Source organism: Hylobates moloch, unplaced genomic scaffold (genome assembly GCF_009828535.3).
Source record: "Hylobates moloch isolate HMO894 unplaced genomic scaffold, HMol_V3 SCAFFOLD_18, whole genome shotgun sequence".
Taxonomy (NCBI): Eukaryota; Metazoa; Chordata; class Mammalia; order Primates; family Hylobatidae; genus Hylobates; species Hylobates moloch.
This window is the reverse complement of record NW_026652293.1, coordinates 70,203,891-70,217,897: the sequence shown is the minus strand read 5'-3', so window position 1 is coordinate 70,217,897 and position 14,007 is coordinate 70,203,891. Positions and strand designations below refer to the sequence as shown.

General features: G+C 40.1%; 1 protein-coding gene across 6 annotated transcripts in view; it reads right to left on the bottom strand.

Annotated features, from left to right (window-relative positions):
- RYR2 (ryanodine receptor 2) overlaps positions 1–14,007 on the bottom strand; it is a 799,701-nt gene that overhangs the window by 192,548 nt on the left and 593,146 nt on the right. For all 6 annotated transcript variants that reach the window (XM_032137647.2, XM_032137648.2, XM_058430777.1 and 3 more), the window contains 4 exons: positions 5,941–6,076; positions 5,243–5,429; positions 3,370–3,475; positions 957–1,077 (listed from right to left, as the gene is read on the bottom strand). In XM_032137647.2, the coding sequence (XP_031993538.1) occupies positions 957–1,077; positions 3,370–3,475; positions 5,243–5,429; positions 5,941–6,076 (550 nt within the window). The remainder of the gene's footprint in view (positions 1–956; positions 1,078–3,369; positions 3,476–5,242; positions 5,430–5,940; positions 6,077–14,007) is intronic.

The following is a 14,007-nucleotide window of genomic DNA, read 5'->3' as shown; positions in this document are numbered from 1 at the left end:
CATGCCTGTAGTCCCTGCTACTTGGGAGGCTGAGGCAGGAGGATTGCTTGAACCTGGGAGGCGGAGATTGCAGTGAGCCAAGATCACGCCACTGCTCTCCAGCCTGGGCGATGGAGTGAGACTCCGTCTCAAAAAAAACCAAAAAAAAACCAAAAAAAAAAACAAAAAAACAACACTCTCTTTAACAGGGGATTTTAAAATCTCTAAGTCAAAAGCTATCATCAGTGCTTTTAATAGAAAAGCATTACAAGAAAGTGACAATGAAAACCATCAAAATGCATGAACTAAGGAACTGAAGTCAAGAAAGACAGAAGAGCATGCGACCAATGACACAAGGCAGGACATAAGACAATGGAGGGTGGCAGTGCATGTTTCTGCTTCTCTGGAAGCTGTCTGAAATGTCATATAAAAGAAAATTAAAATCTCAAAGCAAACACAGCTTTAAAAACAATGAACTTTAAAAACAATGGAAAAAAGGCTGGACGCGGTGGCTCACACCTGTAATCCCAGCACTATGGGAGGCTGAGGCAGGCGGATCACAAGGTCAGGAGATCGAGACCATCCTGGCTAACACGGTGAAACCCCGTCTCTACTTAAAATACAAAAAAAAATTAGCCGGGCATGGTGACGGGCGTCTGTAGTCCCAGCTACTTGGAAGTCTGAGGCAGGAGAATTGCTTGAACCCAGGAGGCGGAGATTGCAGTGAGCCAAGATCGCGCCACTGCACTCCAGCCTGGGCTACAGAGCAAGACTCCATCTCAAAAAAAAAAAAAAAAAAAAAAAAGGAAAAAAATTATAAAATATATACTTTACAGCTTTTTTAAAAAACAAATTTAAGTAGTATACACATAATTTAGGAAGTGGAGAGGTTGGGATGTTGAGTACAGAAAACATTCTTTAGAACATGATGTCATCCAACATCCTACAGAATTAGGACACATTGAAGTTGGCCTTACCTTTGGCTATTGTTGGCATCTGAAAAGCGATGCTGATAACGCCCACCAAATCTCCCAGGGGAATTAGGGATCTCAAAATGGACCTAATTCTGATGGCTTCTCCCTTCCCAGCATGAATCAACTATACAAGGGGAAAAAAAAAAAACATTAGAACAACTTTGTGACATCCATATTACAATTCTGTCTAGGAAATCTGAAGTATTGGAATCCAAGTCCAAAATAATTTTCTGATCAGTATACACATAAAGTTATACCTCTCTCAGAAATAGTTTTCTGGCTTACCTGCGAATATTTACTTGCTCACACAGTTTTCAGTGATTTCAGCACACACCAAGTTATTTATACTATGGTCTAGGCCAGTTGGTTCATCCATTAGAATAATAGTTTTTATCCTTTTGGGGACTGTTAAGATATATTGAGAATCTGACGTGTTTATGAAAGTTTACTTTCCAAAATTACATGTAAATACCTATCAATAATACGAGCAATAATACAGAGAAAATTATCATTAGATTCCAAACATATACTAATATTTATGACCAAATTAGCTTCTTTCTTGCTTTGTGCTAAGAAATGAATTGCATACCCATCTGTCTTCGACCCTGATTTCTCCCAAGGCTGGATATATAATGTGGAGGAAATGACGAACATAAATCCTAACAGTTCTTTTAGACTGACATGAAGTACCCAGGATGACTGTGGGTGAAAATGCAGTCAAGAATCTGAGCAAGTCTTCAGGACAGACTAGGCTTGCAGAGCCAGGGTGGGCATCTGTTTACCTCATTACAGGGTGTGAAACTCAAGCACAGTTTCTGGCACGCAGGAGGCCTCAAAGAATAGTTGCGAAGATGCATAAATTTCAGAAATGCCAAGGTTGGTCCCTTATTACTTCACTTAGTTTTCCCCCATTAATATAATAGAATGAAAACTTCTATTTATTAGTATACTTTCTCTTTGTTTCACTGATTTTTTTTCTGAGATGGGAAAAAGAACAAATATTGTGAGCAAGTATTTTTGCTGTTGTTGTCAGTAATCACCTCCAGCATAGAAATTTTTAATAGTCTCTGTTTCCATTTACTAAGATGAAAAAATCTTACTAGCAGCAAAGTTTAAGTTTTTATAAAAATCAGACTCCAGTTTTCTAACATTCTAACATTTCTCTATCCTGTGATTCCTCTCTGTTCACAACAAAAGAGTACATCAAGGAAGTTTTAACTTCTGGGTATGAAAAACCTAAACCACACAAAAAACCCAACCAAAACCAAAAGAAACATAGATAATAAGGGTAGAGAGAAAGGTGCTTTGTAAGAAAGCCCTGGCTTCATGCTCATCCCACTTTAGAAATATACTTACAGTTCTTAACTACCCCAGCACCAATCAATGTGTTTCAAACTCTCAGACTCTGGGTTTGTTTCCCATTAAAAGATCTGGAAATGAATGTTTTGGGCCCTGGGCCAGGATTTTTTTTTTTTAATGAATATACTAGAATAACACAGAATCAACTACAATAAAATAAAGAACAAAATATCAGAATGTATTACAGAGTAAGAGTATTATTCCATGAAACTTTAATTTCATTTGGGTCAAAAAGTTTCAGAAAACACTAATCTAGGCTGGGTACGCTGGCTCACGCCTGTAAGCCCAGTACTTTTGGGAGGCAGAGGCGGTTGGATCACTTGAGGTTAGGAGTTCCAGGCCAGCCTGGCCAAGATGGCAAAACCCCATCTCTGCTAAAAATACAAAAATTAGTCGGGCGTGGTGGCATGTGCCTGTAGTCCCAGCTACTCAGGAGGCTGAGACAGGAGAATCGCTTGAACCTGGGAGACAGAGATTGCAGTGAGCTGAGATCATGCCACTGCACTCCAGCCTGAGAGACAGAGCAAGACCTTGTCTCAATTTAAAAAAAAAGAGAGAGAGAAAAGAAAGAAAAGAAAGAAAGAAAGAGAGAGAGAGAAAGAGAAAGAAAGAGAAAAAGAAAGAAAAGAAAAGAAAAAGAAAAAAAACATAATTTATATGGAAAATTCTTAAATCCACCCACACCTTCCCCATTTCCCTAAAAGATGGCATGAATGACTTTTGGTAGGAGCAGTTGTTTTCTGCAAGCACTATAACAGAAGAGGAAATTGCATATGTTCTTTTCTTCTTAAAATGTGGGAGGCTGTATGAGTTTCAGAGATATATGAGTAACTTAAGTACTCTATTAATGACTTGCACTGAAATCCCATTACTAATTTTTACAACCAACGAGACATTTCCAACTAAACAAACACTTGTTCAGCAATTAGACTGCAGCTATTATTTTTAATGGAGCATGAAGATTATTGGTTTTGGATGCTGTTATGCTCTTTGCCAGCTATAGATGTCTTAACACAGAGAAATCAGGATTGCTGCTCCTGAACTCCCAGGAACTCACATGCATCTCAGGAGCACAGCGTCCCAAGAGGTCAATCAAAGCTGCATAGAAGGTCATGATCGCGTTCCCCATGTGGATAGTGTCATCTTCCTCCTCCTCTGTATCACTTTCATGAATGTTTCAAAACAAAGAAAAAGCAAATGGGATAACTGACATTTCAGGTTTATTACATATCTCTCTGAGGAAAGGGACTACTAGGTAACACATAATTCTTCTGATACGTTTCATATATGTTATAAATGTAGAACTTGACGTTTTTAAGGGAGAATAACAACTGGTTAAAGATCAGACTTGAGATTCTAACACCAAGAACACATCTGTGGAAATTTTGGTATTAAGATTCCTTTGAAGGGAAAAGGAGGAATTGATCATTTGATGGCTTCTTTTCCTTTCTAGTGGTAGTGAATGTATTAACAAAGAAAATAACTGATCGAAGGATGTGTGAACTTAGACTATTTCTATAAGTGGCACACGTGTAGAGAAAGGGTGACAAAGATGTCATACAAGGTCACATGTAAGGCATCCAGTACAGTGCTTGCCCAGAGCAAGTACTTTATAAATGTTATTGCACTTGCTCACCTACCTCTGCACCAACCACTCAAACTCCTGCAACCCCTGCCAAAGATTCCAACATATCTCAACATATGTCCCTCCCCATCTCTGCAGGGAAAATATAATTACACGTTCTCTTGCTAATGACAGCCAAATCTGGTGGCCCTAGAGGCTCACATCCTCCCTCCTTGGTAACTCAGCAGACAGCTGTCTCCACTGAACACAGCAGTCTTCAGAGTGACAGTGAGGCCTTGAATGACAACCTCATTCCTGGGCATGCAAGGCTGTCCATGAGGCCCTCAGGTGTGCCCTTGCTAGTGTGGTCCTGGGCCAGAGGTCTCTGGATACATTTTCTACTACTGAGAGAACCTAAGAGCTCCCTGGTTCCTTCATGGGAAACTGATAAGCATATAGCATGGTGTGTGTGTGTGTGTGTGTGTGTGTGTGTGTGCGTGTGTGTGGAAACTGATAAGCATGTAGCATGGTGTGTGTGGGGGGGGGGGGGGTGGGGAGCACTCATTCTTGCTCTAGCAGTGCTCCCAGTCTGCAAATCCGGCTATGGTGTACATGGAACATCTATGCCCAGTTTATATGTAAAAGACAAAGGGTTTGCAGGATTGCGTGCCCTCTGTCTTTTTTTTTGTTTAGAAATGTGCCTCAATAAAGCCCTATGTTACATCTTTACCAGAGGCACCAGCAGTGTGGATGCATGATCCCCGCTGGAGGACATTCACCTACACAGATAAGCATCACACCTGGATTTACTTATGTCAATTACCAGACTCTAGTATTAACAATGTATACCTACAGATAAATATAAGACAGTGACTGCTTCTCGTATCTGTCTCCTATACCTCAACCAAGCACCACACTCCTCAGAATGAAACCTTTTCTAGGTTTTACCACCATACCAGTTTAGTCAAGTCCCCCTTTCATTTGCGAAAGGTCTCTTTCTAATCATAAATTCTCATTCTAACTACCTTCCCACTAAACCCCAGTCCAACCCCAAAGGTTCACCTCGTATCATTTAGAACAACCCACCTTGCCCTAGCTCCCCTAGGAAAATTCATAAGATGCATCTTCTACAACCTAAATTTCCCTCTGCTAAATCTACACCATCTTCTTCAGCTCTCTTTGTTCATTCGACCTATTCCAGCACCAAATTCCATTCATTCTTCCAAATCTAAGACATTATATTTTCAAAGGGAGAAATCTTCTGTACCACAAGTTATATTACAATTCATAGGATGCAGAATGTATTCTGTAAAATTTCACATCAAGTAGTATGGATCACTCGTGAGGGTGTGTATATTACACCTACAGTGTTTTAGTGGATCCGCTATTTGGTGAGGGACCATCTCGGGACGGATCCTCGGCGATTTTGATGGCTTCTTCCATTGCTGCAAGAAGCCCATTCCCACCTTCTCCTCTCAAAGCGGGACCAAAACACTCAGGCCTCCGAATGAGCAATCTCACCACGACATTTGCATTTTCCTCCACACTCTCCCCTAAAGTAGAACGGGGAAGATAAGTAAACATATATGATTATATGGAAGTTCTGAACAAATAAATGTTATACTAATCATTTCCTATGTATAAGAATAACTAAAACCCAACAATATACTAATAAAGCCAAAATGTAACCCAAATTACTAGCTTTAGGTACACGAGACACAGTAAATTTCTTTTCTGGCATTAAAAATTTTCAGAGTAAAGCATTATGGAGGCATAAACTATTGATTCTCACTAACTTGTTATTCTTATAGAATGATGTCATAATCTAAACTAATTCAAAATAAAAAATTTATGAGAACTTAGAGGCCTAGAAATTTTAATTTAAATAAGGAAAAGTATACAAATATTTTATTATAAGTGGTTACTGTGAAAAAACCCTATCGATTATAAAATATGTGATTTCTTTACTAATACTTCCTTCATGAAAGTGCTGAGATGAATCCTTATTATATCTCTATGCAGTTTTAATAATAACTCAAAAGACCTCAAGAAATCAAGTCCTACCATTACAGAAGACAGCAAATCTGAGAAAGTCAAGATATCTCTCTCCTTCAACTGGGTTCCACCCAATGTCTGGATAGCCCTTAGACACCAGCATCTGGCAACTTTGCAGTCCACAACCAGCCAAATAACGAACTACCTGCAAACAACATGATTAACAAAGAGTTATCCCTTGGATGAAAAGTCATTGGATACAATAAATGACATCCTCAAAGGATGCTTTTAAACAAATGCATTTTTGCAAGTTCTTTTTGCTCTCGTGATAATCTACTTGAACTCCCTTTAGTAAAACCTTAGACTTTAGAAATATTTAAATATCACCATAAAGTGGTGTCATAATAAAAATATTTATGATCCTACTATAAGCTTTTTTTTTTTTTTTTAAGCTCTCTCTAAGCAGACATTCTTTTTAATGAATGCCACAGATACATCTGCCCGGGGCTCAGGACTCACGGACTGGAACCAGTTGCTGTTTTATTTGCACCATCTCCCATCTCCTTAAACACATTGGAGACAATAAAGCAGCAGCCTCACCCCACGGTGCCTTCTGTTTTCATCTACCCACAATGCCTGCTGTATACATCCACACGCAATTACCCACAGTGTCTGCTGTATAAATCCACCCGCAATTACTCTCAGTGCCTGCTGTATAAATCCACCCTTAATTCCTTGTCAGACAGGGCAACCAAGTCTGTCTGGGTGGGCCAAGAGCTGCAGGATTATGTGGAAAACTATGAAATAAGAATGTTTCTGAATTTAATAGCATTTAATTTGAGACCCTTATCTATCAAAGGCATAAATTGCAAACATGTCTAATGACCTCTGGTGCAATGTAAAAACTGAATCCACCCAAGATATTAAAAGATCTATTTGAGATGCAAAGATATTTTAAAGAGAAATTGTTTCCAAAATAATATATCAATTTAATGGGGAAGCAGGTGTGAGAAAATACATAAAGAGAGAAAAACCTAAGATCACAGTCAAACATCCTTGGTTCAAATCAGATGGGCAGCATTTACCAAACACCTTATTTTGAGCCGTTACTTTTACCTTTTTAGCCAAGGTTTCAGTGTTCAGGAAATTTTTGATAAGATGACCCACTTTTCAGTATTGATGAAATTAGCACATAAAATATTTTTGCCTGGCCTTTCCTCTTAAAATATTTTTGTTTTATATGAATGTTAGTCCCCTACAATATTTCATAAGAAATTCAATTTTAAATGAAATCCTTAGAAAAGTCATTATCAATGGAAGTAAGACTGTTAGAGGAGCAACTTATCAAGCAAATTGAGTTATATCTGGCTCAAGTTAAATCAGTTTCAAAAATAAGTAATATAGCTAAAAATGTTTTATATCAGCTATAGTGAAGCAAGAGAACCAATGTACAATAAAATCATCTATCTGAAGTATAAATTCAATGAGCTTTGAGAGAGGTAGACATCTGTGAAAACATCATAATCAAGATGCAGAACATCGCCGTCACTCCTCCGAGCTCCCTGGGCCCTTTGCAGTCCCTTTCTCCCCACACACCTAGTCCCAGACAATCGGTTTTCTCTGACTACAATTTAGCTTGCATTTTCTAGAACACCTGTACACGTAACCATGCAGCATGTATCTTTCTGTGCCTGGCTTCTTTATGATTTTGGGATTCATTCACATTGTAGTGTATGTCAGTAATTCGTTCTTTTTTATTGTGGGATGACATTTTGCCGTATATGGGTATATCACAGTGTTATTTATCAACTAATACATTGATGATCAGTATTCAAGTTGTTTGCAATTTTTGGTTCTGATGAATAAAACTGTTAGAAACATTCATGCCCAAGTCTTTGTGTGGACATATATTTTCCTTTCTACTGGGTAAATTTTTAGCAGTGGAAAGGCTAGGCATATAGTTTACGGTAGGTGTATGTTTAATTTGTTAAGGAACTGCCAAACTGCTTTCCACACTGGCCGTACCATTACTCATCACGACAGAAGTAGAAGAGAGTTCTAGCTGCTCCTTGTCCTTCTCAGCATTTGGTATTATCAACTGCATTAGTATTGGCCATTTTAATGAGTGTGTAGATTAAAAGATTTTAAGTACTATATGGGGGAAACATGTCCTGAGGTGTCTCAGAGATGCAAGACTTCATGATCCTGGACTGGTACGTCAGGAGGATGTGGGGAAGAGTTTCGCTCTTTCACGTCTTCAACAGCCATGAACTAAGTGTCTACCCAGTGCTGACGCTGTTCTCTAAAGGTGGGACAAAGCAGTTAACAACAGAAGAAAAACCACTCTGAGCTCCCTGGCTTGACATTATAGTAGGGGATGAATTTTTAAAAATACATAACTACATAGAGTTTGATTAAATATATTTATTTTACATATAGTTATCTTAATATATATTTAAAACATAAGTTTCTATAAATATAAATAAAATGAAAGTATATATTTGTGTACATAATATACAAATATTTACATTTCCAGTGGTTGAAAATAAAGCAGTAAAGGAAATAGGAAGAGTTTAAGGAAGTGGAGAAAAGGTTTCAATTTTACATAGCATGGATGTGGAAGAGCTGATCAAGAGGGAGACTTTGCAGCATTGACTGAAAGAATGCCCACAAAGAGCCATGATGGTATCTCGGGTAAGGATATTGCAGATGGTTGGACTAGCAGGTGCAAAGGCCCTGAGGCTGAGCACAGTTGGCGTGTTCCAGCTACAGCAAGGGGACAAGGGTGGCTGAAGCAAAGAAGAGAGAGTGCAGGAGAGCTGTAGGAAATGAAATCAGGCTGGTATGTAGGATCAGATGATGTAGGAGCTACTGCGACGTCTTTGATTTTTACTGGGAGTGAGATAGAAAGCCTTTGGGGAGTAGTGGATGGAGGACTGGCATGATCTTTTTAGGAGGGTCACTTTGGCTGATAAGGGAACAGATTCCAGGTGAGCAAGGAAAAAAATCAGATGACAACTTGGAAAGCTATTGCAACTACAATACAGGGAAAGTTTCCCTAAATGCTGGTATACATATGTGTGGCTTAATATCCTTAGAGTACATGGCTTTATGATATCGCTGATGCTTTGTGCTGGAATAAAGTATATGTGACATAAAATGTACATATGAGATGTCAAAATCACCTTTTAAAAACTGAAGTGTATGATTAAGTCAAAAGTGGCAGCAGATACCATGAAAAGAAAAAAAACACATGAGAATACAGATACAGAACGTTGGTTCTCGTTCCATAGCAAATGTTTGTGATAAGAGAAAATTCATTTTTTCAGGGGAGGAGCCAAGATGGCCGAATAGGAACAGCTCCGGTCTCCAGCTCCCAGCCCGAGCAACACAGAAGACTGGTGATTTCTGCATTTCTGCTTGAGGTACCGGTTTCATCTCACTAGGGAGTGCCAAACAGTGGGTGCAGGACAGTCGGTGAAGTGCACTGTGCGCGAGCCGAAGCAGGGCGAGGCACTGCCTCACTCGGGAAGCGCAAGGGGTCAGGGAGTTCCCTTTCCTAGTCAAAGAAAGGGGTAACAGACGGGACCTGAAAAATCGGGTCAGTCCCACCCTCATACTGCGCTTTCCCAACGGGCCTGGAAAACGGCACACTAGGAGATTGTATCCCGCACCTGGCTCGGAGGGTCCTATGCCCACGGAGTCTCGCTGATTGCTAGCACAGCAGTCTGAGATCAAGCTGCAAGGTGGCAGCGAGGCTGGGGGAGGGGCGCCCGCCATTACCCAGGCTTGCTTAGGTAAACAAAGCAGCCAGGAAGCTCGAACTGGGTGGAGCCCACCACAGCTCAAGGAGGCCTGTCTGCCTCTGTAGGCTCCACCTCTGGGGGCAGGGCACAGACAAACAAAAAGTCAGCAGGAATCTCCAGAGACTTAAACGTCCCTGTCTGACTGACAGCTTTGAAGAGAGTAGTGGTTCTCCCAGCACGCAGCTGGAGATCTGAGAACGGACAGACTGCCTCCTAAAGTGGGTCCCTCACCCCTGAGCAGCCTAACTGGGAGGCACCCCCCCCAGAAGGGAAAGACTGACAGCTCACTGGGCCAGGTACTCCTCTGAGACAAAACTTCCAGAGGAACTATCAGACAGCTGAATTGGTGGTCTCACGAAAATCCGCTGTTCTGCAGCCACCGCTGCTGACACCCAGCCAAACAGGGTCTGGAGTGGACCTCTAGTAAACTCCAACAGACCTGCAGCTGAGGGTCCTGTCTGGTAGAAGGAAAACTAACAAACAGAAAGGACATCCACACCAAAAACCCATCTGTACATCACCATCATCAAAGCCCAAAAGTAGATAAAACCGCAAAGATGGGGAAAAAACAGAGCAGAAAAACTGGAAACTCTAAAAAGCAGAGCACCTCTCCTCCTCCAAAGGAACGCAGTTCCTCACCAGCAATGGAACAAAGCTGGATGGAGGATGACTTTGACGAGTTGAGAGAAGAAGGCTTCAGACGATCAAACTACTCTGAGCTACGGGAGGAAATTCAAAACAATAGCAAAGAAGTTAAAAACTTTGAAAAAAAATTAGAAGAATGGATAACTAGAATAACCAATGGAGAGAAGGGCTTAAAGGAGATGGAGGAGCTGAAAGCCAAGTTTCGAGAACTACGTGAAGATTGCAGAAGCCTCAGTAGCAGATGCGATCAACTGGAAGAAAGGGTTATCGCAGATGGAAGATGAAATGAATGAAATGAAGTGAGAAGGGAAGTCTAGAGAAAAAAGAATAAAAAGAAATGAACAAAGCCTCCAAGAAATTTGGGACTACGTGAAACGACCAAACCTACGTCTGATTGGTGTACCTGAAAATGATGGGGAGAATGGAACCAAGTTGGAAAACACTCTGCAAGATATTATCCAGGAGAACTTCCCCAATCTAGCAAGGCAGGCCAACATTCAGATTCAGGAAATACAGAGAACGCCACAAAGATACTCCTCGAGAAGAGCAACTCCAAGACACATAATTGTCAGATTCACCAAAGTTGAAATGAAGGAAAAAATGTTAAGGGCAGCCAGAGAGAAAGGTCGGGTTACCCACAAAGGGAAGCCCATCAGGCTAACAGCTGATCTCTGGGCAGAAACTCTACAAGCCAGAAGAGAGTGGGGGCCGATATTCAACATTCTTAAAGAAAAGAATTTTCAACCCAGAATTTCCTATCCAGCCAAACTAAGCTTCATAAGTGAAGGAGAAATAAAATACTTTACGGACAAGCAAACGCTGAGTGATTTTGTCACCACCAGGCCTGCCCTAAAAGAGCTCCTGAAGGAAGCACTAAACATGGAAAGGAACAACCGGTACCAGCCACTGCAAAAACATGCCAAATTGTAAAGACCATCGAGGCTAGGAAGAAACTGCATCAACTAATGAGCAAAATAACCAACTAACATCATAATGACAGGATCAGATTCACACATAACAATATTAACGTTAAATGTAAATGGGCTAAATGCTCCAATTAAAAGACACAGACTGGCAAACTGGATAAGGAGTCAGGACCCATCAGTGTGCTGTATTCAGGAAACCCATCTCACGTGCAGAGACACACATAGACTCAAAATAAAGGGATGGAGGAAGATCTATCAAGCAAATGGAAAACAAAAAAAGGCAGGGGTTGCAATCCTAGTCTCTGACAAAATAGACTTTAAACCAACAAAGATCAAAAGAGACAAAGAAGGCCATTACATAATGGTAAAGGGATCAATTCAACAAAAAGAGCTAACTATCCTAAATATATATGCACCCAACACAGGAGCACCCAGATTCATAAAGCAAGTCCTGAGCGACCTACAAAGGGACTTAAACTCCCACACAATAATAATGGGAGATTTTAACACCCCACTGTCAACATTAGACAGATCATCTAGACAGAAAGTTAACAAGGATATCCAGGAATTGAACTCAGCTCTGCACAAAGTGGACCTAATAGACATCTACAGAACTCTCCACCCCAAATCAACAGAATATACATTTTTTTCAGCACCACACCACACCTATTCCAAAATTGACCACATAGTTGGAAGTAAAGCTCTCCTCAGCAAATGTAAAAGAACAGAAATTATAACAAACTGTCTCTCAGACCACAGTGCAATCAAACTAGAACTCAGGATTAAGAAACTCACTCAAAACCGCTCAACTACATGGAAACTGAACAACCTGCTCCTGAATGACTATTGGGTACATAATGAAATGAAGGCAGAAATAAAGATGTTCTTTGAAACCAACGAGAACAAAGACACAACCTACCAGAATCTCTGGGACACATTCAAAGCAGTGTGTAGAGGGAAATTTATAGCACTAAATGCCCACAAGAGAAAACAGGAAAGATCCAAAATTGACACCCTAACATCACAATTAAAAGAACTAGAAAAGCAAGAGCAAACACATTCAAAAGCTAGCAGAAGGCTAGAAATAACTAAAATCAGAGCAGAACTGAAGGAAATAGAGACACAAAAAAACCCTTCAAAAAATTAATGAATCCAGGAGCTGGTTTTTTGAGAAGATCAACAAAATTGATGGACCGCTAGCAAGACTAATAAAGAAGAAAAGAGAGAAGAATCAAATAGATGCAATAAAAAATGAAAAAGGGGATATCACCACCGATCCCACAGAAATACAATCTACCATCAGAGAATACTACAAACACCTCTATGCAAATAAACTAGAAAATCTAGAAGAAATGGATAAATTCCTCGACAAATACACCCTCCCAAGACTAAATCAGGAAGAAGTCGAATCTCTGAATAGACCAATAACAGGTTCTGAAATTGTGGCAATAATCAATAGCTTACCAACCAAAAAGAGTCCAGGACCTGATGGATTCACAGCTGAATTCTACCAGAGGTACAAGGAGGAACTGGTACCATTCCTTCTGAAACTATTCCAATCGATAGAAAAAGAGGGAATCCTCCCTAACACATTTTATGAAGCCAGCATCATCCTGATACCAAAGCCAGGCAGAGACACAACCAAAGAAGAGAATTTTAGACCAATATCCTTGATGAACATTGATGCAAAAATCCTCAATAAAATACTGGCAAACCGAATCCAGCAGCACATCAAAAAGCTTATACACCATGATCAAGTGGGCTTCATCCCTGGGATGCAAGGCTGGTTCAACATACACAAATCAATAAATGTAATCCAGCATATAAACAGAACCAAAGACAAAAACCACATGATTATCTCAATAGATGCAGAAAAGGCTTTTGACAAAATTCAACAACCCTTCATGCTAAAAACTCTCAATAAATCAGGTATTGATGGGACGTATCTCAAAATAATAAGAGCTATCTACGACAAACCCACAGCTAATATCATACTGAATGGGCAAAAACTGGAAGCATTCCCTCTGAAAACTGGCACAAGACAGGGATGCCCTCTCTCACCACTCCTATTCAACATAGTGCTGGAAGTTCTGGCCAGAGCAATCAGGCAGGAGAAGGAAATAAAGGGTATTCAATTAGGAAAAGAGGACGTCAAACTGTCCCTGTTTGCAGATGACATGATTGTATATCTAGAAAATCCCATTGTCTCAGCCCAAAATCTCCTTAAGCTGATTAGCAACTTCAGCAAAGTCTCAGGATACAAAATCAATGTACAAAAATCACAAGCATTCTTGTACACCAATCACAGACAAACAGAGAGCCAAATCATGAGTGAACTCCCATTCACAATTGCTTCAAAGAGAATAAAATACCTAGGAATCCAACTTACAAGGGATGTGAAGGACCTCTTCAAGGAGAACTACAAACCACTGCTCAATGAAATCAAAGAGGATACAAACAAATGGAAGAACATTCCATGCTCATGGGTTGGAAGAATCAATATCGTGAAAATGGCCATACTGCCCAAAGTAATTTATAGATTCAATGCCATCCCCATCAAGCTACCAATGACTTTCTTCACAGAATTGGAAAAAACTACTTTAAAGTTCATATGGAACCAAAAAAGAGCCCGCATCGCCAAGTCAATCCTAAGCCAAAAGAACAAAGCTGGAGGCATCACGCTACCTGACTTTAAACTATACTACAAGGCTACAGTAACCAAAACAGCATGGTACTGGTACCAAAACAGATATATAGAC